A 26,691-nucleotide genomic window follows, 5' to 3' on the forward strand; every position below is an offset into this window, starting at 1 on the left:
AACATTTTGTCTGCCATTTAAATTATTTGGCGGTTGAAACACATTGTAAACTTGAAACTGAAAAAAGAAACAAAGTTTAAGCAATTGAAAGATTTGTTTTCTGAAAAACAAAACTGAACCTCCCGGCACATATTTATATTTGTAATCTTATTACTAAGCATTTACAGACAAGGGTCGATCACTTTTGAAGATAGGACTTAGGTGCTTCTGAAAATTCTACCCAAGGCCTTTTTTAAGAGCTGGAATGTCCTCCAAGTGAATGTAAGTAAACAGATACCCTGATGTGAAAGTGCAAAGGAAAATTCTTGCTTTATCAATAACTCCTTAGAAGTAAGCCATATTTTATAATTTTATATATAGATTGATCTACAGATATATAAAATAGGATGGTGGCACCACCTATTAAGGTTGCTGATGCATGTGTCTGAGCATGAACAAGTGCACCCACATGCATACTTAAAAAAAAAAACAAAAAAAAAAACAACATTGCTTGGTTGCATCCACTCCCATCTCAACATGAATTTGTCAAAGGTAACAAAAGTACCCAACCTAACAAACCCACCGATAAGTCTAATGAAAAATTAAATCAGATTTAAATTTATAGTTTGTCACCCTGAAAGCCTTATTAAATATTAAACATTTATTCTTTTTACTTAAGTGCTCAAAGAGGGTCAGACTGAAGGATGTTATTTCTGCTAAAAGGAACTAAAACAGCAAATTGTTCCTTTTATCCAGTACATGTCCACCAATCCTATACTTTTGTGAAGGTGTCAGAGCAGACCCAATAGGGCAAAAAAATGAAAAAAGCACCTTCACAAATAAGAGTGTTACAGCTGATTTGTTTTTACTTTAACTTCAGCCACAGCATTGAATGGTTTCCAACTGAAAGTTGCACCTTAGGATTCTTGGAGGGAAAGTGTTTGAAATTATGAAAGGTAGAAGCAATGGTCAATTCGCAAATTTCTTCTGCTGGAGCTCTAGCCTTTTCTACTTTCATCCCAGTCACTGCCCCAGTAAGCTTTAATTGTAATTTTTATTTTTTTCATAGGATCAAGGATCATTTACAGAATAGTTCTCCAAGACAGGTAGATACCACTACTGTTTGTAAGGATGCAGCAGAGGATCCTTTGTTCCGCATAAACCATTGCTGTATCTCTAACCTTATAAATGAACTACAAAGTAGAATAATGTGGGTATACGTTAATGAAAATGTCCGAAGGGAAACAGACTTCCTGGGAGAACTCTTCTTCTTCACGTAGTCCGTTGGTTCGACTATGTTCTTTTCATGCTCTCTATTTTTGTGGATTCTAGAGTGACTCTGAAGTCCAAAGCGTGACACACACGCTCATAAGCAGACCGGGCAGACAAAGTCCTTTGAATGGGAGATCCCTTTTACAAGAATAAACCCCAAGCCCAGGTATAGCTGTACCTGTCTCTGCAGAGTATCTAGGAAGGAAGGGTTGCCCACATTATTGGCTGTAGGATTCTGAGTCCTATCTTCATCTATCTGTAGGGTCCTCGGTGCTAGTATCTGCATCTTATAGCTTAGTAGTCCCTCTTTAACAGCTGGGCATTCCACGCTAACAGCGAGAATTGCCTACTTGTGTCTCAGAGCAGAACGCTCTGGTGGCAGGGTCCTCGGTGGACAAGAACTTACAAGTCTCTTATTGAAGTGACAGATTATGAAAAGTCATATCTACATTGACATAGATGTAAACAAGAACATTAGGATTAGAGGCTCTATGTTGAACTTTATTGAGATTATTATTATTTTGCTTGGAATAGATTCAGAATGGTTTATTTCTCATTTTTAATGGTGCTAATACCACTGTATGCGCAGACTAAAAATACCAAAACAAATATTGGGTGCATTGTGTTGTATAAATATTCTTCAGCATGAACATAGTGTTACTCACTCATTTCTGGTTCAGCAGTAAGGTCAGCTGTTACAAAATTAGAGGGAAATAATCCTATTCCTTGGTGAGTTTCACCTTTCCACCAGTTTGGATCACTGAAGATTAAAAAATAGTTTTTATATAAAATGCTCTACATTACAGCATAATTCAAGTAAAAATGTGAGATATTTAAACAAAAACATTCAACATGAAAATAAGTTAATTTAAACATGGGATTCTAACGTATGTGTCCAAATATTGAGTATGAGCAGCCTGATAGTTCCAAAAGCTTTTTATGGATGTCGCATGCCTCTCTTTTTTCACAATATCCTGTCAGAAACTTTAAGATAAGAACTTAGCAAGAATCCCCAAAGGACTGAATATTTATATAGATACATCCATAATTATAGTAAGGATTAAAGGGTTACAAGAGTTTAAGAACACGAAAGTTTCTCTTCCTCTAAAGTCAACCCCCAACTGACATGGATTAGTAAGAAACTTTTTCTGATGGGCAGGTTATTCCTTAACTACTTGATGCAGGATTTCTTGCACCTTCTTCTGAATCAGCTGGTAATGGACAATGCCAGAAACAGGAATTAGACTGAAAGGGCCACTGAACTAACTTGGTATGACAATTCTAACATTTTTGTTTCTGTACTGATTTTAAGCTTCTGCATTAAGGGCTTGGATCCTGCAAAGTGCTAGACAATACCAATGGGAGTGGAAAGCAATTGGCATCTTGAAGGATCAAACCCTAAATATATGGGCAGGAAGCCAGGTATTTTGCTGAGTACTGCAGAAGCCAGAAAGGTAGTCTTTGGTCCGCATTGTATATTCATATTAGTTAATTAGCTAAATCTTTGTGTATTCCATTATTTCTTCTCTCTCGAAAGGCTATGTTTATATAGTTGATCAACAACATTTTAAAGAAAACAGAACTTTCCAGCCTTCATATAAATAGCCAAATTGTAAAATAAATACAGGGAATTTTCAGATGGTATTACTGGATAGGCTTGGCTTGACATAAGTAATTTGCCTCATTTCTTAGTGGGCATAATAGGGAAGGTGAATGGAAGATTAAGTTGTAAATAGGGACTTGACAAACAGTATGCTGGAATCAGGATGTCTGTAATAGCTAGAATAAGCAGCAACATCCTGACGTTAGACAAGATAAACCTGGAACGTAAAGATCAGGTTCCATGTGAACAGCACACAGACAGAGCATGCTGTACAGGGGTTGGTTCCTGCAAAGTAACACAGCCAATCCAAAAAAAGTGTGATTTAATGTATAGCAAATACAATGTAATGTGTAAATGTATGTATAGGAAGAAGTTGCCTGTGTAACTTTGGATGTATGGTATGCCTTATACCCAGCCCTAGGCTTGAGTATGATCAACTCAACATAGCTTTGCTGTATGACAAATAAAGGAACCTGAATGATGAAATCCAAAGTCAAACTTGGGGTTTTGGATCCCAGAGAACTGGATGAAGTGTTCTCCCTGAACTGGACAAGGTGTTCTGGATAAACCGAGTGTAAATGGTGTCAGAGGGAATCCCAACCTCCTGTTTAGGTTTTTTCTATTCTCCATATTTTATCCTCAAGACAGACTTCCTGCATTGCTGAGAGATTCCAGCACAGTCACTGGAGAAAGAAAGTTGTGTCTGTTTTTATTCAATATTGAGCTGTTAGTTAAGTTTTACTACTTACATAATACCAGAGGCACAGGGGATTTCCTGTGATTAATAACCGATTAGAAAAACTTGATAGTTTGAGGCAGAGTTCTTTGTTGTCACTAAACCAATCTGTAAAATGTTTGTTTAGTTACTAGTTTAAAAGCTGTACATGTGCTTAGAGAATGTATATGAGACAATTTTTTAAAATACAAATTAGACAGCCAGTGATTAGTGTCTCATTTATTGTTACTAACAAATGTCTAGAGAGTGAAGTGTATGGTTTTTTTTTTAAATTACCATTTCAGTGATATATATATGGCATTTTTAGAAAATCAGTGCCCTATATACTAGCAAGATTTTAAAATCTCATCATCTCATTCAATTTAGGCCAAGTCTATACTTAAAAGATTTAGCAGCATAGCTATGTGAATTAGTGTTGTTCATAAAATAAATAAATAAATAAATGAACCAAAAAAAACCCAAACAATCCTAAACACACACAACATATCTAGACCAGCAAAAGCCCGACTATACAGGCAGTTATATCAGCAAAAAAGTACTTTTGCTGGTATATCTTATTCTGGATTGGTGAGCAAAATAAGCTCTACCTGCAAACACACTTTTTTGCTACTCAACACTAAAAGGGCTTTGCAGGTGTAGCAACAGCAACAAAATTTTTAAGTGTAGGTAAGGCCAGCTATGTCAAGAATAAATGAAAAATCTTACAACACAGCTCAATATTTAACAGAAACAGATTTACTTTCTCCCTAGGAATCCTGTATGCTCCTGCACTTTTCAGTGATGGTATACAACAGACCATATAAAACAGATAGGATGTCTAAGGGAGAATGGAATGTGATCATAATTTGCGATTTATGCAAATTGCGCAATTTGTGAACCTAGAAAGGAAGAAATAGTAGTACAACTGAAAACAGTGAAAAACTTACTAGTTAGATCAGTAGTAGAAATGCCAAATAAACAGCAGGGAAGCAGAAGGACAGTAACCCAAAGAGTTTTGAGGATAAGTGTATGTGTTTGTGTTTGGATAAAAAAAGGGAAACCAGCCACTCTGATTAGAAAGCAAATGTTCCCTAGAGAAGAAGAGTTACTTGTTGCCCTATGAATTAAAATAAGAATTAAAGATAAATGCTGCTCATTGATAGTACTACTTAATTTTGAACATTTAAATTTTAACAACAAGAGAATAAGGTGTTTAGAACAGGGACTTGTTATGTTTATACTGCACACAGCACAATGGAGCACTGAACCTGCTTGGGGCCTCTAGATGCTACCATAGTATAAATATGAAATAGTCAAACAATTCTAATAATTACTATTCATTAGCACTGACATTGCTCTTGGAAAATTTAAATTTGGGTAGAATAAAAACTTTTTCGCTAAAAAAACTGGAAGATATCCAAGAACTTTGAAATAGCTACATTCTGGATCTATTTCTTCCTCAGAAGCAGGTCTACAAACATTATAATTAAAGCAAACTGATTGAGGAAAATAAAATCCAATCCTGAGAAACAATAAACCTCCAATAGAGGAATAAAAGCATACCAGCATTGGAGTAGTGCAATATATGATCACAACATTATACATGATCGTAATGTAGATTATACTAACTAGCGTTGTCAAAAATATAGTAACTATAGAGTTTGAGAATTTAGAATTTATTTTAATATTCAACATTTGTCTGAGAAACGTACTTCTAGCATGCATTACTTGTGAACATTTATGTAAGTTACCTGTCATCAAGTACAGTTATAAGTTCTCCAGCCTTAAATGTTAATTCATTATCTTCAGCAGCTTCAAAATCATAGATTGCGCGAACCTTTCGGCCCTCATGTTTGTGGTTCGTTAAGAGGCTTGACGTGCTTGGATACAAACTGGAAAGTGTTGTTTGCTGTGGTCTTTGTTCTTTTAAAGACAATTCAATGGCTACAAAAAGTAAATAATTTCCTTTAAAATTCACAGATACAAAAAGGGGCAGGTGTAACAATTTGTAAATTTTACTCAATGCTAGTTTTGTAGTGTAACTCTGCATTTGTCGCACAATACACAATTTTTTCCCTTTGTTTAGAAATAACTACACTGAGCAAAGATACTGACTTCCATCATCTTAAAGCTAGTGGGCAAAATCTTGCTCAAGGTGAAGTCAATGAGAGCTTTACTATAGCATTCAATGGGAACAGGATCAGTACTTAATACTAAACATAAAGGCCCCAGTCCAAAGAAGTCAGGGGGAGTTTTTCCCAGAGGTTTATGTACCTGTGGGTTTGATCCAAACATTTGCAACTCAATGAATATTTTTCTTTGGACACATGTACATTTAATTTAAAATTCTTAATAAAAGCTGCTTGGAGTGTTAAAAAAGAAAATAAATATATTGCTATTTTAAAAAATCCTCTTAACAGTTTATGATTACAAGTTACATTTGGTAATACAAAAATCCTTGAAGCTGTCATCTGTTAAAGGTCAGAAATGTCCACCAACTACTAGTGCAAAAACTTTATACACACAATAAATACAAATAATCTATATATCCTTTGCTAACCTGCTTAGTCACATAGCATATGTCTACACTGCAACATAAGCCAAGGCTTAAATTCAAGTTCAAGCCTAACCCCCCTTCTATCTTCACTGAAATTATGACAACCCAGGGCTCAGACTCAGGGTCCCAGCCCAAGTCAAGACAGGACACTCAGAGTTTGAACCCTATTGCTTTGCAGTGTAGACGCAGCCTTGCTTGACTAGTGTCCTGGGAGTCCTCCAGAAGTATCCCACAATTCCAAGGGCCGACTTCCTCTGTCCTCTCTATCTCAACAATCTCCAATCAACTCAAATGAAAACAGAAGCCACCCCATCCCCTCTCTTTTAGCATACAGCACCAGCTTTGTGAGTCAACATTACCTATTCTCTTCTGATTACTGAGCTGCAAGCACACTATCGGATAGACTTCTGAGTTTGCAGTGGATACCAAACAGAACAAGCCCTTTGTAAATTGTGCTGCTTCACGACCATGGGAGCACAGCCTGATTTTGGTGAGACTCTAGTGCAAGACCACTAAAACTGTGGACTTCGGCAAAAGTACCAGTAATGACCATGTGTCCCAGCAAAGAGCTAAAAGGCTGGCTAGCTCTGTAGATTTTCCAGACATGTGATCAGTGCAGGGAGCGTATTAAGAGATTGAAGAGTGAGTACCAGAAGACGAGAGACAAGAACCACATCTTGGGCAATTCACCAATGTCATGGCTGTTTTATCAGGAGTTTGACCGAGTGCTGGGCACTGCATCCAGCAAGGAGTCAACCATGGTGCATGACGATCTGGTCAGCCAGAATGGTGCCCTGCTTGTCCCTGAATCCAGCATGGGGACTGATGGGAGCCAGCAGCAGGTGACTCTGTTTATGAAACCAATCACAAAGAAGGCTGTGGAACAGAATTAACAGCAAATTCTAGGTTCCTACTCCAAACAGCTTTTTCATCCTCCCCCACCCCGAGGAACATCCTACTGCGAGCCTGCAGAAAAGGTGGTGGAGACCAAAGCCTCCCCAGAACCTCTTAAGTTTTTGACTCCAAGTAGAAGTTTATTACTACAATAATGGAAGGGATTTCTGCTCTGTGAACCAATGCACAAGTTATGAGAAGCCCTGGCTGGCACCATGTACCTACTAATGGCAGATTGTTTCAGAGCACTTTGAAATCTCCTTCCCTCCCTCCACTCCCCCATCCACCACCACACGGAGTTCAAGATGGAAATCGGGAATTGAAAACAGTAAAAAACCTGCTTTAAACTTCTTTTTAAAACTGTAAAGACACAGATGTTTACCAGGGTCAGTCATGTTTTCCTTTCAGTAGTAAGAGTTTGAAATTTGCCACTCTGTAATCACTGAACCATCTATGGAGCCACCTGGAAAAAGTGAACTGCTTGTGTGTGTTTTTCAGAAACTGTCTTCTATTTCCAAATCTAGTCCATTTCAGTTAGAGATCGTCCATGCTGTCTGTGAGTCACAAAATTATTTCTCCCAGGTACAAGTAGGATGATATTTTTTGTCCAGAACTGTGCCAGGGATGGGGAAGAGGAAGGCTGTAGAGGTCTGCATGCAGCAACATCAGGGTAAGCTCTATGTGAACTAATGCTGCATCCTGTTAATTCTCTCATGGACTCAGGCCTTGGCTACACTCACACTTTACAGCGCTGCAACTGGGGTGTGAAAAAACACCCCCCTGGGCGCTGCAAGATACAGCGCTGTAAAGCGTCAGTGTAATCAGGGCAGCAGCGCTGGGAGCGCGGCTCCCAGCGCTGCACGCTACACCCGTAAGGGATGTGGTTTACATGCAGCGCTGGGAGAGCTCTCTCCCAGCGCTGCTGCTCTGACTACACTCACACTTCAAAGCGCTGCCGTGGCAGCGCTCCCGCAGCGCTGCCAGGGCAGCGCTTTGAAATTCCAGATGTAGCCATACCCTCTGACTCAATCCTGATTATTGATAGTTGTAAACTTTTCCTGAAGCAGAAACTCTCGATATGCAGTTACATTGCAGGAAAGGGCATATTTCCAAGGGCCACCTCAGTAGCTGACTAGCCCACTCCACTCACAGATGTGCTGTTCAGTCACTATATGTTTTAATACACTGCAGGTTTCCCACCAACTGCTTGGAATAATATCTTCCTTTAGCAATAGGGCACCACCATAAGAAATGTTATGTCCTTCAAAATGTGAAAGGCCTGAAATCGTTTTTAAAGTCTTTTGCACCCAAGGGCACTATCTGCCACCACTTCACCCCCTCTCTAGCCAAGCAGTTATGCAATTCTAATAAAACAGAAAAAGATTGTAATTTTACACTTGCCATTGTCTCTGCACTTCGTAACTGCGATTAACCAGGCTGTGTCCAGAGAATGTAGACTGAAGCATCCCGATCATGAAATATATTGGTTCGGTTTTTAAATAACACTTTATCTCATGGAGATCTCACAAGAATTAGACCCTGCTACCTTGCATCTGGCCCTTCAGATGTTTTAATCCAGCCTTCAAGCTCCCGCCTGGTAGCAGGGTCCGGAGCTTGTTCTGCTCTGCGTGTTCCATGTCTCCACGTGGCTACTGGAAACAACGGCATGTCCCCCCACCGACTCCTACACACAGAGGCAGCCAGGGGGCTCCGCACGCTTCCCCTGCCCCAAGTGCCGCTCCCACAGCTCCCATTAGCTAGGAACTGAGGCCAATAGGAGCTGAGGGGGCCGTGCTTGCAGATGGGGCAGCGCAAAGAGCCAACTGGCAATGCCTCTGCGTAGAAACCAGAGGGGGAATATGCCGCTGCTTTCAGGAGCTGTTTGAGGTAAGCGCCACCCGGAGCCTGCACAGCTCCTGCGCCCCAATTCCCTGCACCAGGCCTGACCCCCCCTCCCATCCTCCAAACCCCTTCTTCCCAGCCCAGAACACCCTCCTCCACGCCCAACTTCTCATACCCAGCCCCAAACCAGAGCGCACACCCCCAGCCGGAGCCTCACCCCCCCACTCCAGCCTGGAGCCCCCTCCTGCATCCCAAACTCCTCATTTCTAACCCCATCCCAAGAATCCACACTCGCGGCCAGAGCCCTCACCACCTCCCGTACCCCAACTCCCAATTTCGTGAGCATTCATAGTCTACCATGCAATTTCCATACCCAGATGTGGACCTTGGGCCAAAATGTTTGCCCATCCCCGTGCTACAGACTTTAATCAAAAGGTCGTTCTTCTTGCTAAAAAATATGTAGGGCCAGATCTTTGAGAGTCTTGTCACTGCTAGCATGTTTTGGTTTAAAAAACTGATAATTGGCCCAGGTAGGATCAACCCAGCACAAGAATGATCCTGCTGAGGTGTACAACCGGCATAGGAGCTCATGAATAACACAAGCTCCTTGCTGCCTGAGTAAGGAGAGAGGAAAGATGCAAGGCTACTGAAAAGGAGGTGCTGGTCAGGACTCCACTACACTATCACAATTCTGGACTAGTTTTTTGGGCCCATTATGGCAATTATCATCCAGTGTAACTTAGAGCAGCTTCTAGACTACTCCAAATGCATGGTGGAGAGAAGTGCACAAAATAGCACTATGATTGGGGTAGTGCAAGCAAAAAATTTAAGCCAGCTTTGCACACCACTTGCACTGTGTGGACTGCTGATCCTATCAAGTTTTGATACTCCAGACAACTAAGGTGCCTCATCTACTCTCAAATGAGGGAAAAAAACAAGTAAAGGATTTCCACTAAGTCTTTCAAAGTGAAGCTCTCCTTGAGATCACATTTAACTGGCAGGCTATTACAATGTCACTTCACTTTTTCATTTCACTAATTCAAAAAGCAGAAAATGATTCTTTTTAATACCTATAAGTCAAAAGGAGAAAATGATTTTTAATACCTATAAGTAAAACAAAGCGTTTTTTAAATCTTTTCCATGTTTTTTAAACATTTAAAATGGAAATAATCATAACTATGTTTACATAATCATAATCAGTCCATAAATATACTATTACACACAAGAAAGGAGGTAAAACAAAACAGTCCCTTACGCAATATGTATTTAGTAGATATTAACAACTATATCATAAAGTATATAGATCAGAAAATAAATACACTCACCTTTTGCTAAATCTTCCTCTTCCTTTTTGTCAGCTGCCGTACCAGGATCTTTGGCTACTAGAGCTGGGCTTGCTTTTGCTTGTTCTGCAGCCTAGCCAAACGCCAAAAGAGTGAAAGTTAATTACAATGGACTTGATGGCAGTGCATTAAACACACTATCTTGTTCTGTCATTGTCTCAACCAAATTTCATGAGGCCATTTATTTTAAAATCCAATGTAAATCACAGCATGCACTCCTTAAAGGAGCATTCAATTTTTGTCTAAAACAGAGGAATTCTTAATGTTTCTATAAGTTGGCATTTTGTTTCTAAAATGCATTATATAACTTTTAAAAGTAAACCTACAAAACTGCAGACCTCGAAGATAAACAGAATTTGTATGAAATTTCAAGAATTCACTCATCACTTCAATTCACAAGCTTTTGCATATTATTATACCTGTGAACCAACAGCTGGAAATGTAACTCCTTGTTCCTTAAGATTTTTTATCATGGCAGATATTAGACTAAGCTGTGGGTCGTTCTTGAATTCATCTGTCCATTCCACCATGAGGGCTTTTAGCTTTTCACAGACTTTTGGATGACCCTGGAAATGGCAGAAGTTAAGTTATATAAATTTAGGAATCTGTTCCTAATAATTTCTTATTAAATTAAATTTAGTATCTCAAGAAGATCACAAAATAATCAAACTGATGCACTCTTAATTCTCTTCATTTCCTGTGGTGGAGAGTTTCTTCAAATGTTTAACCATTAGTATTGTCTGATAACAAGTTGTCTGATAACAAGAACAGACTGAAGAACCGTGACATAATCACAATTGGTAAGGACTATCAGCATTAATATTGTATTTTAAGAACATTTAAATTTTTTTACTGCCATATCCCACATCCAAGATAAAATTCCACCAACTGAGGGGTGGAGACAGCCCAGAGGCAGACCCACTAGTACATGGATGCATCAAGCCTGTTTCAGTGTTAGACTTTCAGCCCATCAAGCCCTCTGCGGCTGCACAAGAACGGACCAAATGGTAGACGATTGCTACGGCTGACCATTTGGCTAAGTATTGAAGAAGAAGACGACGACGACTGCCATAGCCTTAGGAACTTATTCAAAACTAACTGATCTTTCACCAATTTTTCAGTTCTCTGTCAAAATTTTAGGAGATCTAGGCAATGGAGTCCTACTATTTGCACAAGGATAGACTTTACAAAAACTAGACAAGCCATTTACAACACAAACTTTGCTTCTCTACAAAAGAAAATGGACACTAAACTGTCTAAACTGCTACATGCCAGAAGGAGCCACAACAGTAGCTCCCTTAACCCACCCAACAATATTGTTAATCTTTCCAGCTATTCTCTTAGCCCAGCAGAAGAATCTGTCCTATATCGGGGCCTCTCCTTTTGTCCTTCCAGACCCACGAACATGATACAGTTCTGCGGTGACCTAGAATCCTACATTCGCCGTCTCTGACTCAAAGAATACTTCCAACACACCTCTGAACAACATACTAACCCACAGAATCCTTCCTACCAATGCTGTAATAAAAAGGATTCTGCATGGACTCCTCCTGAGAGTTGAAACAACAGACTGGACTTCTACATAGATTGCTTCCGTCAACGTACACGGGCTGAAATTGTGGAAAAGCAGCATCGCTGGCCCCAAAACCTAAGCTGTGCGGAATACAATGCCATCAACAGCCACAAGAACAACTCTGACATCATAATAAAAAAGGCTGACAAAGGAGGTGCTGTCATCATCATTAGTAAGTTGGAATATGAACAAGCGGCTGCTAAGCAGCTCTCTAACTCCACATTCTACAAACAATTATTCTCTGATCCCACTAATGATTACCAAAAGAAACTACACCATCTGCTCTAAAAACTCCCTGAGAAAGCAAAGGAACAGATCTGTACAGACACATGCCTAGAACCCCGACCAGGTGTATTCTATTTGCTACCTAAGATCCATAAACCTGGAAATCTTGGAAGTCCCATCATCTCAAGCATTGGTACCTTAACAGCAGGATTGTCTGGCTATGTGGACTCTCTCCTCAGGCCTTATGCTACCAGCTATCTTCGAGACACCACTGACTTCCTGAGGAAACTACAATCCATAGGTGGTCTTCCAGAAAACACCATCCCGGCCACTATGGATATGGAAGCCCTTTACACCAACATTCCATACAAACATGGACTACAAGCCATCAGGAATAGTATCCCCGATAATATCACGGCTAACCTGGTGGCTGAACTTTGTGACTTTGTCCTCACCCACAACTATTTCACATTTGGGGACAATATATACCTTCAAGTCAGCAGCACTGCTACGGGTACCCGCATGGCCCCACAGTATTCCAACATCTTTATGGCTGACTTAGAACAAAGCTTCCTTAGCTCTTGTTCCCTAATGCCCCTACTCTACTTGCGCTACATTGATGACATCATCATCTGGACTCGAAAAGAAGCCCTGGAGGAATTCCACCGTGATTTCAACCATTTCCATCCCACCATCAACCTCAGCCTAGACCAATCCACACAAGCGGTTCATTTCCTAGACACTACTGTGCTAATAAGTGATGGTCACATAAACACCACCCTATACCGGAAACCCACTGACCGCCATACTGACCTACATGCTTCCAGCTTCCATCCAGGACACACCACACGATCCACTGTCTACAACCAAGCTCTAAGATACAACCGTATTTGCTCCAATTCCTCAGACAGAGATAAACACCTACAAGAGCTCTATCAAGCATTCTTAAAACTACAATACCCAACTGCTGAAGTGAAAAAACAGATTGACAGAGCCAGGAGAGTATCCAGAAGCCACCTACTACAGGACAGGCCCAACAAAGAAAATAACAGAATGCCACTAGCCATCACCTACAGCCCCCAACTAAAACCTCTCCAGCGCATCATCAAAGATCTACAACCTATCCTTAAAGATGATCCCTCATTCTCACAGATCTTGGGAGACAGGCCAGTCCTCGCTTATAGACAGCCTCCCAACCTGAGCAAATACTCACCAGCAACCGCACACCATACAACATAAACACTAACCCAGGAACCTATCCTTGCACCAAAGCCCGATGCCAGCTCTGTCCACATATCTATTCAAGTGACACCATCATAGGACCTAATCACATAAACCATGCCATCAGGGGCTCGTTCACCTGCACATCTACCAACGTGATACATGCCATCATGTGCCAGCAATGCCCCTCTGCCATGTACATTGGCCAAACAGGACAGTCTCTGCGCAAAAGAATAAATGGACACAAATCTGACATCAGGAATCATAACATTCAAAAACCAGTGGGAGAACACTTCAACCTCTCTAACCGCTCAGTGACAGACTTGAACGTGGCAATTTTGCTACAAAAAAACTTCAGAAATAGACTCAAAGAGAGACTGCTGAACTCGAATTAATATGCAAATTAGATACAATTAACTCAGGCTTAAAACAGAGACTGGGAATGGCTGGGTCATTACACTAATTGAATCTATTTCCCTCTGTTAAGTTCTTCTCACACCTTCTATGGGTCATCTTAATTAGCACTTCAAAAGGTTTTTTTTCTCCTGCTGATGATAGCTCATCTCAATTGATTAGACTCTTCCTGTTGGTATGCATACTTCCACCTTTTCATGTTCTCTGTATGTATAAATACCTCCTGTCTGTGTGCTCCATTCTATGCATCCAAAGAAGTGAGCTGTAGGTCACAAAAGCTCATGCTGAAATAAATTTGTTAGTCTCTAAGGTGCCACAAGTACTTCTGTTCTTTTTGCGGATACAGACTAACACGGCTGCTACTCTGAAACCTACTATTTGCTGTTTCACATATACAAGAAAAACATGTATTACTATGAGATGCGTCATCTAAAGTATCTAGAGAAAGAGTGAATCATGCTCGTAGCTACTACAGTAGTCTAAATGCATAAAGTCCATTTAATCTTTTTTTTTTTAAAAGGTGTTCTAATGCATACACTCTGTTCCCACCACAACCTGACAAGCAATCATTTCCTCCCCAACCCTCACTCACTACAGTCTCATCCATGCCTCACATCTCTGTTAAAATTCACAACCCCACACAATTTCCAATCCTCAACAGCACAGATTCCATCCTACCTCTCAGAATGGTATTTCCTCCATCTAATTCAGATTCTATCATGAAATACTGTAAAGGAACACAATACATTACCTTATTCAATACGTTGCTTACTTCACTAGCAAAATCTCTCGAACATACTTCTAAATGAAAGATTTTACCACAGTTTGATACACATGCTCCTAGAAGCTGAAGAGAAAAAGAAATTAAAAACCAGCCATGCATTGTACAACATAGCTTTGCAGGAGGAAAAAGGAAGTAGGAAAAGGCCACCTACTGTCAGTGCTTGCATAGCAACATGAGGATCCTTATGGTTCACTCTCTTCATAACAGACCGAAGGCAATCCTTAGGCCTAACAATTAAGGAGGAAAAATTACAACTTTGAAATATTACAGTCCATGAACCACATCTAATTATGAGGGAAAAGGCCGAAGTAAAGCAAGCTTTACATAAATATCAGGAAAATAATTCTTTGTTAGCTTCAAGGACAAAAAACATTTTTGTCCACGTTGCAATTTTAAGAACTATACCTTTATCAGTTCTACTTTCCCAAACATTTCTTTGTGCAAGATCGCTAGATTTCTGAATTAGGAGGAGGTCCCTATTAGGCTAAATTTATTTTATCTTTTGAATTATAGTTCTGTATAATCCATCTACCTTTATGAAAAAAACTTGGTTTTTTAAAAAAACATTCTTAAAAAGTAGCAAACATTGTATGTTGCATATACTGTGTAAAATACAGTATAATTTCTGTGAAGACCAATTTCTAGCTAGATCTAGTTTGTCTCTGCATATTCAGATTTTCTGTATGAGCAGGAAACACATCAATATCCAATTTTAGTTTGGAATAGCTTCCTTTGTGTACATCTACACAAAATAGAAAGGTGAATAAAAACTGTTGTTATAATCTGACGGTAAAATATAGCTGGCTACATATTCTATACCTGGGTATTCCATGTTGTAATATGAATGGAATATTGTAGGTCAAACGAAATCTTTCATTTGGTTCATTTATGGTTTTTGTCTCAGACAGAAACTACAATTAGAACTATAGGCTAACAGATATATTTCAGAAGAAAAAAATCTTATTAGCCAACCTAAAAACCCTTACGAGTGTTTTGTCTGTTTTTTTTTTTAAATTAAGAGAATTGCTCAGTGATAGAGTTTCCTGCAGACAGGAGTCCTGCAGAGTTACACACCGCAGGAATGGACCCTAATTCTTTCCCATACAAGATCGTACATTCATTTGTGCTTGCCTCCTCTCCACCCATTTCATGTACTAGACTCTCTACCACCTCTTACCAAAAGGCAAACACTCTTCCTCACACTCTTGGTAGACTAGAGTCATCTGCACCCCAGAGGTCCCAATCTGGCCGCTCTTCCTACCACAGCGATCCATATCTGGACAATGTAACCTTTGCACAGTACCCAGGGGCTTCATGTGCATAATGCTGTGTTTTGTGTTGTGTTGTAAACATCTTAAAAGAAACACCTTGTATACACTTCTAAAGAAAAATAATGTGCAATACATGATTTATAAGTGAATATATATGTCTGTTTTTGGATTCTCACACAATGTCTTTGTAATTCTTATACGCAACCATTCAAAACATATGATAGGATAGTCTACTTGTTAGGGATTTTGGAGAAATGAAGATGAAATTTCTATTCACATCTCTGTTGGAGATTTCCAAGCCAAAAGAGATTTAGAAAATGTTCTTTAAAAGTAAAGAATATAATTTGTAACACCCACATCCCTTCCATTTGCCCCATACTTCCCAGAAAAATTCTATCCTGGTATGACATCTGATATGAATTTTGAGATGGATTGCCTTGATTTTTCTGGAACTGGGGAAAGAGGAGCAGTGGTTTGGAATATATACTGTATATATATATAATTGGTATATGAAACTGGTTGCGGTAAAGGTAATAGTACTCCATAATAAACACACCTCCGTATTCCCCCAAAAAGTGAAAACAAGATTTGAATGTTTAGGGTTCTATTTTATATATCTTTAGCTTTTTTTACACCTATCACTAGTACCTACAACAAAGCAAAGAAGACAGCTCTCTATACTTTTTAAGCAATAGTGAATTCATTAACTACTGACACGAATAAGCCTTTCAGTAAATCTACAGTCACTTTAAATCATCTTTTTTCTGGGGAACTCTGAAAAGTGTATAAAAGATACAGGTCACAGACCAGTAAAATCAAATTTCCAAGAAGGGAACTGGGTTGCTGAGGGGTGCACATTTTTAGAAGCACCTGGGGCAAACTGGCTGCTTTTACTACCTCCTGGGGCAACAGCAATCCAGGCTGCTGCAAGAGACAGGCAGAGTTCTCTCCCTCTCCCCTGAAGAGCTGATACTATTTTCACCAAAGAGGGAGAAGGAAAAAACTATTACTAACCTTTCCGTAACGGTTGTTGTTCAAGATGTGTTGCATGTGTCCATTCCTGTGTAGGTGTGTGCTCGGTCTGAGCACAAATGCCAGAAATTTTCCCCTCAGTGGTATCTGTTGGGTCAGCTCTAGTCCCCCCAGGAGTTGCACGCTCATAGCACCAGTATAAAAGGGTCCTGCTGACCCATGGCCCCTCAGTTCCTTCTTTCAGGCCCACTGTGAAGCAGGGTTGGAGGGCGGGTCTTGGAAGGACATGTTCAACACACCTTGAAGAACAACAGTTATGGAAAGGTTAGTAACCATTTTTCCTTTGAGTGCTTGCATGTGTCCACTCCAATGTAGGTGATTCCCAAGCAGCTGTCCAGGTGAGGAGTTTGGAGTCTATTGACACACTGACTTGCAACACCACTTGGCCAAATCCAGCGTTGTCCCTAGCCTGGTGGGCGATGGTGTAATGAGAAACAAAAAAGTGTGCACTAACGACCACATCATCAATCTACAATCTTCCTGGATAGGAACTTGTACTATGAATGCTACCTAAGATGCTTGGGCCTTTGTGGAAGGTACTGTCAGGGCAGGTGAAGCAGGAACCTTTGCCAGGTCATAGCATGTGTGGATGCAGGATGTCATCCATGATGAAATTCTCTGGGCTGAAACAGGAAGACATTTCATCCTGGCTGCAATGGCTACGAATAGTTGAGTAGTTTTCCAAAATGGTTTAGTCCTTTTTATGTAGAAGGCCAGTGCATGTCTAATATCTAGCAAATGGAGGCTTTGTTCTTTCCTATGCATATGTGGTTTCAGATAAAAGACCAGCAGGAAGATAGCCTGTTTACTATGGAACTGCAAAACCACTTTCGGGAGGAAGGTTGGATGAGGACACAATTGGACCTTGTCCTTGAAGACTACTGTGTATGGTGGTTCTGATGTTAGGGCCTAGATCTCTGAGACATTTCTGGCAAAAGTAATAGCCTGGTGGTCACCTCCAGGACACAGAAGAGAAAGCGTGTCGCCAGCGGCTCAAATGGGGGTTCTGTCAGGTTTGATAATACCAGCTTGAGGTTCGAGGGAGAGATTGGTTGTCGTACACTCTCTCAAACCTTAAGAAACCAATTAGAGATGTTGTTCAAGAACACACATAAGCCATTCACCCATGAGTGAAAAGCTGAGATTGTGGCCAGATGGACTCTAATAGATGCCACAGTTAGACCTTGTTGCTTCAGGTGTGGTAAGTAGACCAAAATGAATAGTATTGATGATTCTGTAGGCAATACTCTCTTCTCCATGGACCAGACAGAGAACCTCTTCCACTTTGCCAGGTAAATAGCTCTGGTGGAGGGCTTCCTGCTCCCTAGTAGGACCTGATGGACCTGCTCCAAGCATGCTATCTCTGCGGGGTTCAGCCACAGAGCTTCCAGGCTGTCAGATGGAGGGACTCGAGGATCAGGTGATGCAGGCAGCTGTGGTCCTGCGAGATCAGGTCTGGATACAGAGGCAGAAGGATTGGTGTCCACCGAGAGGCCTAGAAGTGTGGCAAACCAACATTGGTGGGGCAATGCAGGGGCTATCAGGATGACTCACACTCTGTCTCTTCTGATTCTCAGCAAGACCCTGGGTACGAGAGGAATAGGAGGAAACACATAGAAGAGATGACCCATCCAAGGGAGGAGGAAGGCGTCTGCGAGAGATCTGGGGCTGTGGCCCAGGAGGGAGAAGAAATGCAGACACTTCTTGTCATGCTTTGTCGCGAACAGGTATATCTGGTGCATTCCCCACATCCGGAAAATGGTTTTCATGACATCTGGGTGAATGGATCACTCGTGATGGCTGGAGAAGGATCTGCTGAGGTGATCCGCTAGACTGTTCTGCGATTCCGGCAGCTAGGAGGCCTTGAGGTGGATCGAGTCGGCTATGCAAAATTCTCACAAGCAAAGCACTTCTTGACACAGGGAAAGGAACGCATTTCTCCCTGCCTTTTGATAAAAAACATCACCGTTGTGTTGTCTGTGAGAATTGACACATTCTTGCCTGCTACCTGAGGCTGGAATGCCTGGAAAGCCAGGTCCACTGCCCTGAGCTCCCTGACGTTGATGATGCAGGGAACACTCTTCCTGAGACCAGAGGCCCGGAGTTCTGAGGGAACCCAAGTAAGCACACCAGCTCCTCGCTGAAGCTTCTGTAATGGGAGATACTGATGGTTGGACCCTTGAGAACAGGACTCCTGCATACACCATCAGGGGGTCTAGCCACCACTTGAGAAAGGCAAGCACTGACAGGGGAACTGTATTCACTATGTCCAAATTGTGTTGGCTTAGCAAGTATACCATTGCCAGCTATGACTGGAGAGGCTGGAGTTCAAGTCTTGCATGCAGCACCACACAAGTGGATGAGGCTATGTGGCCTAGGAGTTTCAAGCAGTTTCTTGCTGTTGCGATGGGATGATATCTGAGGCTCTCTATAGGCATCACTACTGCCTGGAATGCCCTGCTTGGAGGAAGGCTCTGGCAAGTTATCAAGGTAAGGGTAAAGCTGAATCCCCAGCCTCCTCATGAACACTGCAACGACCACCAGTACTTCATAAATACCCGAGGGCCGCTGACAGGCCAAATGGGAGAACTGCAAATCGGTAGTGCATGTTGATCACCACAAATCTGAGGCATCATCTGTGAAAAAAACAAACAAACTGAAAAATGGAAGCAAGCATCCTTCAAACTGAGGTCACTGTAACAGTCCCCTGGAGGGAAGGGATGATGGAAGCCAAGGAGATCACGCAGAACTTTAGCTTCTTCATGTATCTGTTGAGCTCTGGGAGATTCAGAATCAGTCTGAGACCACTGCTGGCTTTCGGGATTAGGAAATTTCAGGAGTAGAATCCCCGGCCCCTTGACTCTGGTGGAACTCTTCCACCGTTCCCAACCTTAGGAGCGACTACATCTCTTGGGCTAGAATTTTCTCATGAGAAGGGTTCCTGAAGAGGGACAGAGCGGGAGGGGGGTAGAAGGGGGGAGAACTGAATTGAAGGGTATGTCCTACTGCTATTGAGCTTAACACCCAGCAGTTTGTCATAATATGGGCCCAAGCCTGACTGAAATGGGATAAATGGTTCGCAAATACAGAGTAGGTTGGATCAGAGTCCTGTTCTACTACATCATCCCCAAGCATCCCATCAAAAGGCCTGCTTGGACCCCCACCCCACCCCACAAGTGTCTGGGGAGAATAGACAGATGTGGAAGAGGATTCTGGAGGTCTTCTCCTAAAGCTCCTGCTCCTCTTTCTGTGAGAGTCCTCCTGCCTGGCAGGCAGCAGGAAGAATCGAGAGGCCAATTGAGGTTTATAATGCTGTGATGGTGCACCCCATAAGGCTTTATGGAAATATGCTTAGGAATGTATATATGACATTTACTCTACATATGCCATGTAACATCTCTCTGTAAAGGTTATAATCTATTCATCCTATTTGTATGCATGTATCATTTTTGTATTCGAAGTTATAAATATTGGCTGTGTATTTGCTTGATTTTAAATAGCCTTAGTAAGGCAACTGGGCAGCATGGAAGAGAAGTGGACTCCACTGCACCACCCCAGGGCCTGGATGGGGGATTGAGGACAGCATTGACTTGGCCAGAATTGTTGGGCTGATATGCGGGTAATGCCAGGCACACACACACACTTTTCAGACCACTTTAAGCACCGTGCCTGTATCATAAATAGGGCCCCACCAAATTCCCGGCCATGAAAAATGTATCACAGACTGTGAATTCTGGTCTCCCACCATGAAATCTGGTCTTGTGTGTGCTTTTACCCTATACTACACAGATTTTATGAGGGAGACCAGCTTTTCTCAAATTGGAGGTCCTGATCCAAAAGGGAGTTGCACGGTTATTTTAGGGGGTCACAGTATTGCAACTGTTACTTTTGCACTGCTACTGGTGGCAGCTCTGTCTTCTTCAACAGCCACCACAGGTATCAACAACATATAAAGTAAAATTAAGAAAAAAAAATGCTGCAGTTCCATTGGAATTTTCAAACATATGCTATGGGCCTGTTATATAACTATATGGGGTTTTATTTGAAAGAATGGGGGTTCGAAAAAGTATCACCCCCATACAAGCAACAATTTTTTTGAATATTCCATTGAACAAATCTGAGCTGTGTTCCCTTAACAAATTGTTCTTTTCTTTCTTCTCAAATGAATTTACAGTAGGCTTTTTTTCCTCTAACACCTAAAAGAGTTTTACAGTGTGCATTGATATCTGACAACTAAAATGAAACTCTGGTACAAGTTACACTACTGCTTGGCTAAACTATATTTGGCTGTGTCTACGTTTTACATAAACCTCCCTCTCATATGCAGTACTACTAATTATAGAAAAAGCTCCTACATGCTATGGCTATTATTCAGTACATGTCTTCATAAAACAGATTGAGAATATATCAGTATAAGATAAAGTAAAACTTTTCACTCCACAGTTATTGCAATACAAACATACACACACTTTGGAATAGCTGTTGTCCATACAATCATTACACATAAATTTGATAAGCTTCAATATACCTGAGAAAAGGCATAGGTACCTTTTAGGAACAACTATTATTAACTTTAAAGTTAAGATGTATGTAGACCTAAGAAAGTAACATTACAAGGACAAACATTTAGAGGGATCGCAATTAAGAGTTTGACCAGCACTGAAAAATTGTCGTAAGTTTGCCAGCCCAGGTACAAAATCTATTTATCCGAAATGTATTACAATTAGGTCCCTGTGTAAATCATGATTTCATGCAGGGCACAGAAATCATGAAGATACCCCAAAACCATGACTATTTTCAATTTTTTTTAAGAAAGGAAAAATTTCTGTAATAAAGTATTTAATATAAAAAATGACCTTTAGCTTACAGTGCTGCACCCATGCGCGGAAGAACAGTGTTATGCACATGCACAGCAGAGATGCACGACAGAAATCTAAAAATGCAATCTAGGTGGGACACACTGCTCACTGACAACAGCAGAATGATGCATCTAAAAAAGCTAAAATGGGTCTGCAGATGATCACACAAAAGCAGTATTTATCAGGGTGTTTACATAGTGATGTACCTCCTGCAATATTATTCTTCTCATTCAAAAAAAAAAAAAAAAAAAAAAGAGTTTAATACGCATCTTGAATCACGTAGTCACCAAAAGAGAAAGTCAGGAATACAAAGCAATATGGGCAGCTGCTTTACTTGCTAAGAAACAAAACTTGTGACTTGTTTCAAAATTGCACCAAAAAACATGAATCTAACTATAAATACTGATCCACTAGAGGTATATGTTTACGCAAATATCCCTCTTGAAAACCTGGACAACCCGAGGCCAAGGGAATTCTTTGGATGGAATATAGATAAAGGTGGAGAGATTTCTTCACATCTTAGCTGGATTGATGAATATTTACTTGAAACTTATGAGTGTCACAAGCAGGATTATGGAACTCATGAAGAAGTCTGGTTGTCTGTGGTCACAGATGAATCAACTGGTGGCCAAGATGAGTATGAGTCGCATAATATTTGCTTTGCAAGGCCTAAATGGTGAAGACACACCTGACTCGGACCAGTACGCTGTCCTTGCTGATACAATTTATCTGCAATAGCTTGTGCAGTGGTATTGTAGTTAAGTATTTGAATACCTTTGGAATGGATTTTGATTATATCAGTACATTTGTATCTGAAAACGTATCCTGCATGTCAAAAGCTTACAAGCAAGTGCTTCAGAGCTTACAGCCTAACTCAGGCCAGGTCTATACTCAAAATTTAAGACACACCTGAGCGACACAGTTAAGCTGTCCTAACTCCTGGAGTAGACAGCACAGGGTTGATGGAAGAATTCTTCTGTCGACTTAGCTACCTACCTTGGGAAGGTGGATTAACTGATGGCAGAACTTCTTTCATCACTGTATTGAGTGTATACACAGCAGTGCACTGCAGAATTTCAAGTGTAGACAAGTGCACAGTTCATCTTACCTGCAATGCTCACACAATAGACCTTTCTCAAGACATTAGAATGACCAATTTCCCACATGCTGACAAGCTAACAATAATAGTCAACATTGTCTGAGCAGAAAATTGCATTTTAAACAGTATCTGCAAAATGTAGTCCAAGCTGTGGGTCCCAGTTTTCCTGTAAAACTGCCCCCTGAATCAGTTAAGACGAGATGGGGAAACTGGTATGTTGCTATTGAATATCTTGCAGTCTACTCCAGTTTTGTGGAGGAGGAAAGAAAATTACACCAGACATGGAAGTGTTGAAGTGCTGAAACATATGCTGGAAAAATCAGAAATTTTACAGATAAAACTTGACTTCATCACAAGACACGGCAAAGAGCTTGTTGATTTAAAAGGCAATTTTTACCCTCAATGTTTAAAAACCTTTTTGACTATTGCTGCTAGCGTATCAGCGTGTGGGAAATTGGTCATCCCAATGTTATTAGCAAGGTATATTATGTGAGCATTGCAGATAAGACTAACTGAGTGCTTGCCTACACCTGAAATGCTGCAGCTGCACTGCTGTAGCATGTTAGTATAGACCCTCAATACAGCGATGGAAGAGGTTCTCCTGTGACTGTAGTTAATCGACCTCCCCAAGAGGAGGTAGCTAAGTCAACAGAAGAATTCTTCCATCGACTCGGTGATGTCTACATCAGGGGTTAGATTGGCTGTAATCCTGTGAAATCCGTGTTCATCAAATGAACAATAAAAGTTGACTTAATTAACACATATTGAGCACTTAAATGTGAGCAACACAGCAGTGACACATGGATTCAAAACCCATATATTGAAACTTTCAGATAAGCTTTGAAAATTACCACAATATCAATGGAAGAAAAAACTGTGTTTCACCCAGAGGGCATACCATTTCCTTAAAGGTGTTTGATCTGATGCAAGTATGTACATTAAGGCTGGATGTTCTTCCACTGGATTCAATACCTGGCTTTAATAGGAGCTTGCAAAAATGAATTACAAAGCTACTGGTTTTATGCAAAGAAATGCAGCAGTACCCTTTCACTGACTGCTTTGTGGAGGGCTGCAGAACCATACTTCCCCAACATTGCAAAACTGGCCAAGTTATATTTTTCTGTAATCCCTAACCCTATGGATGCTGAGTGAAGCAGCATATTGGCAGGTTCTTGTGCAGATAATTTATGAAAGAGGAACAAGTGAATTGACTAGTGATATTTAACTATAATTCAAAAATACAAAATAGAAATAAGTGAACATTTAAAAGACTGCATATGTTTGTACTTGCTGCTTATTTTAATTATAAAATTGATTAACTTTACTGGTTAAATTAATTCTGTCCTTGAAACTGATTACATTTAGTTGTAAAATTTATTCTGTGCATCCTCCTTGAAATTGACTAACTTTACTGGTTAAATTCATTCCATGCAATCAAATTCCATTAAATTCAATACTTTAACATTTATATTGTTGCAAATTTTCAAATAAATAAATAAAATCATGAATTAAACTGGTCCCTAATTATGATGGATGATAAAAACAAGATTTTTTTATTCTCTTGTTAAAAGTCAAAGCAACAAAAAGCTCTTGCCCTGGGCAAACAGTCAAGTAAAATTTTGTAAGATAGATAAGAAAAGAAATAAATAATCCAGTTCTTCATACAATCCTCTAAATACACATGAAAGTGTAAATTGACAGTCATATTCCCCACTTCATTGTTTAAGCATTAACTGGTTCAAATATTTAGTAAAGCTCCTCTGGTAAGCTCGGCTACACATGTAACTTTATGGTATTTCTCAATCAGTATGTAACGCAATAATTTTTGTATGCCACACCAAATCATTTCCAAAATGTCAGGGAATGTTCTAGGCACCAGTGAGCAAAACCCGATTGATTTTCAGGAAAATCAGAAAACCAAAAGGGGGAAAAAGGAGGGACACAGTGCCCATTTCTTTTGTTTAGCAGAGTCACAGCTTAAGCATCTCTGAAATTGTCTATAGGTTCAAAAAACAGTTGATGGCACCTGTTACTATCTTCCAGCACAATACCCCAAACTCAGCTCTGCCTATCTTCCCAACAGAGGTGAACATATTGACACTTGAATGACTGGTCTCCTAGACAGAAAGACGACAAATAAGAATAGCGTGTTGTAGATCTAGAGGCCTAATGTTCCCAAAAAGAGCTATGTGCCACTCTAATGCAAATTTTCTCCCAGGACAAAGAAGATAGCCCCTCTAAGTCTACTGTAGGTTTGGAAATAGTATGAATATCTATATATGGCACTACGTGTATAGTTTTGTTGAATGCTGTACAGACATACACAAGATGAGAAAATCTCTACTCCAAAGACCTTATAATGTAATAGGAGGAATGTACAACATTTACTCATTGCACTGGACTTGGAAAGCAGTAAAAAGGCTCAAGGAGGCCCTGACAAAGTCTGGAATCCTTGCCACAGGACTTGTGTCTAGTGGAGTTGACAGGACACTGAGCTTTGAGCAAGGATCAAAGGGTAGTACCATAGTACAGTATGTTAGACTGCAATTCTTATAGAGAACTTTGGTTTATATTATGACTCCTATATTGTACTTTATATTCTCTCAAATAAAAAAGTAAGACTACTAGTAAGCCTAAGCAAACCCCTATTTTAAACCAGCCTGAAAGCCAGATATAAGCTCACTTCAATGTTACAAAGGTTGAAGTCATAGGCCTGGTTTACACTACAGAGTTAGGTCGATATAAGGCAGCTTACGCTGACTTTGTGTCTGTGTCTACTCTACACTATAGCCTTATGCCCATCGACGAAAGTGCCCTACTACAACAACATAGTATCTCTACCTCCACGAGAGGCATATGGCTTATGTCAGTGTAGTTAGGGTGAGGCAGCATCTGTGCAGATCAGGGGTAGGCAAACTTTCTGGGCCGAGGGCCACATCTGGGTGGGGAAATTGTATGCAGGGGCGGGGCACGGGGTTGGAGTATGGGAGTGAGTGCGGGGTGTGGGAGGGGGTGCAGTGTGCAGGCACAGGAGGGGTGTGGGGTGTATGAGGGGGCTCAGGGAAGGGGGTTGGGGTGCAGGAGAGGTGCGGCATGCAGGAAGGGGTTCAGGGCAGGGATGCGGACTGCAGGAAGAGGCTCAGGGCAGGGGTTGAGGTGCACGGGGGGGCACGGTGCAGCAAGGAGCTCAGGACAGGGGGTTCAAGTGCAGGAAGGGTGCAGGGTGTACAATGGGGCTCAGGGCAGGGAGTTGGGGTGCAAGAGAGGTGCGAGGTGCAGGCGGGGGCTTAGGGCAGGGAGTTGGAGGGCAGGGGGCAAGAAGAGTTTGGGCTCCGGCCCGGAGCCATTTACGCAAAGTGGTTCTGGGGTGGCAGCGGTGTGCACCAGGACCCCGGCCCCGCGCCGGACCAGGAAGCGCTGCGGCCCCTGGGGGAGGAGGGGCGGAGGGCTCTGTGTGCACTGCCCTTGCCTCCAGGTACCTCTCATAAAGCTACCATTGGCCACAGTTCCCCATTCCCAGCCAATGGGAGCTGCGGGGGGCAGTGCCTGGAGGCAAGGGCAACGCACTCGGTGCCCTCTGCCCCAGGGCCGCTTCTGAGAGCAGCACCAGGCCAATGGTGCCACGGGGGGTAATCCCACAGGCCACAGTTTGCCCACGCCTGGTGTAGATGCTGCATTACTTACATCAGCTGCTGGCTGTAATTCTTGTCAATTTCACAGCTCCCAGCTGGAACCGTGAAATTGACAAGAAAGGCTGGAAGGCTCTCAACTGTGAACCCCATGCCCGGCTGACAGCTTGGGCCATCGCCCCGGGGCAGGCTGGGCGCCCCCCACTCTGAGCCTGGCTACCCCCCAGGGCTCCTGGCTGGGAGCCCGGCTCCGAGTGGGGAGTTCCACACTAGAGCAAGAGCCCGGGGGACAGCCAAGCTCTCAGTGGGGAGCCAGAGTGCAGCCAGTTCCCACACTGTTCCCACACTGCCCCTCTTGAGTCAGTGGAAGCATTCCTAG

At 41.4% G+C, this 26,691-nt stretch overlaps 2 protein-coding genes across 3 annotated transcripts in view; one reads left to right on the top strand and one right to left on the bottom strand.

Moving 5' to 3' along the window:
- Positions 1 to 26,691, top strand: part of LOC127044584 (tRNA (cytosine(38)-C(5))-methyltransferase-like) — a 513,024-nt gene that overhangs the window by 39,707 nt on the left and 446,626 nt on the right. The window lies entirely within an intron of this gene.
- Positions 1 to 26,691, bottom strand: part of STAM (signal transducing adaptor molecule) — a 69,605-nt gene that overhangs the window by 15,085 nt on the left and 27,829 nt on the right. The window contains exons 2-8 of one of the 2 annotated variants that reach the window (XM_050939574.1): positions 16,708 to 19,361; positions 14,574 to 14,649; positions 14,390 to 14,485; positions 10,625 to 10,771; positions 10,188 to 10,278; positions 5,321 to 5,513; positions 1,917 to 2,011 (exon numbers count right to left, since the gene is read on the bottom strand). In XM_050939574.1, the coding sequence (XP_050795531.1) occupies positions 1,917 to 2,011; positions 5,321 to 5,513; positions 10,188 to 10,278; positions 10,625 to 10,771; positions 14,390 to 14,485; positions 14,574 to 14,624 (673 nt within the window). In that variant the 5' untranslated portion in view covers positions 14,625 to 14,649; positions 16,708 to 19,361. The remainder of the gene's footprint in view (positions 1 to 1,916; positions 2,012 to 5,320; positions 5,514 to 10,187; positions 10,279 to 10,624; positions 10,772 to 14,389; positions 14,486 to 14,573; positions 14,650 to 16,707; positions 19,362 to 26,691) is intronic. The other variant, XM_050939573.1, reaches the window with a different exon arrangement.

The sequence above is a fragment of the Gopherus flavomarginatus genome, chromosome 2 (genome assembly GCF_025201925.1).
Source record: "Gopherus flavomarginatus isolate rGopFla2 chromosome 2, rGopFla2.mat.asm, whole genome shotgun sequence".
NCBI classification, from domain to species: domain Eukaryota; kingdom Metazoa; phylum Chordata; order Testudines; family Testudinidae; genus Gopherus; species Gopherus flavomarginatus.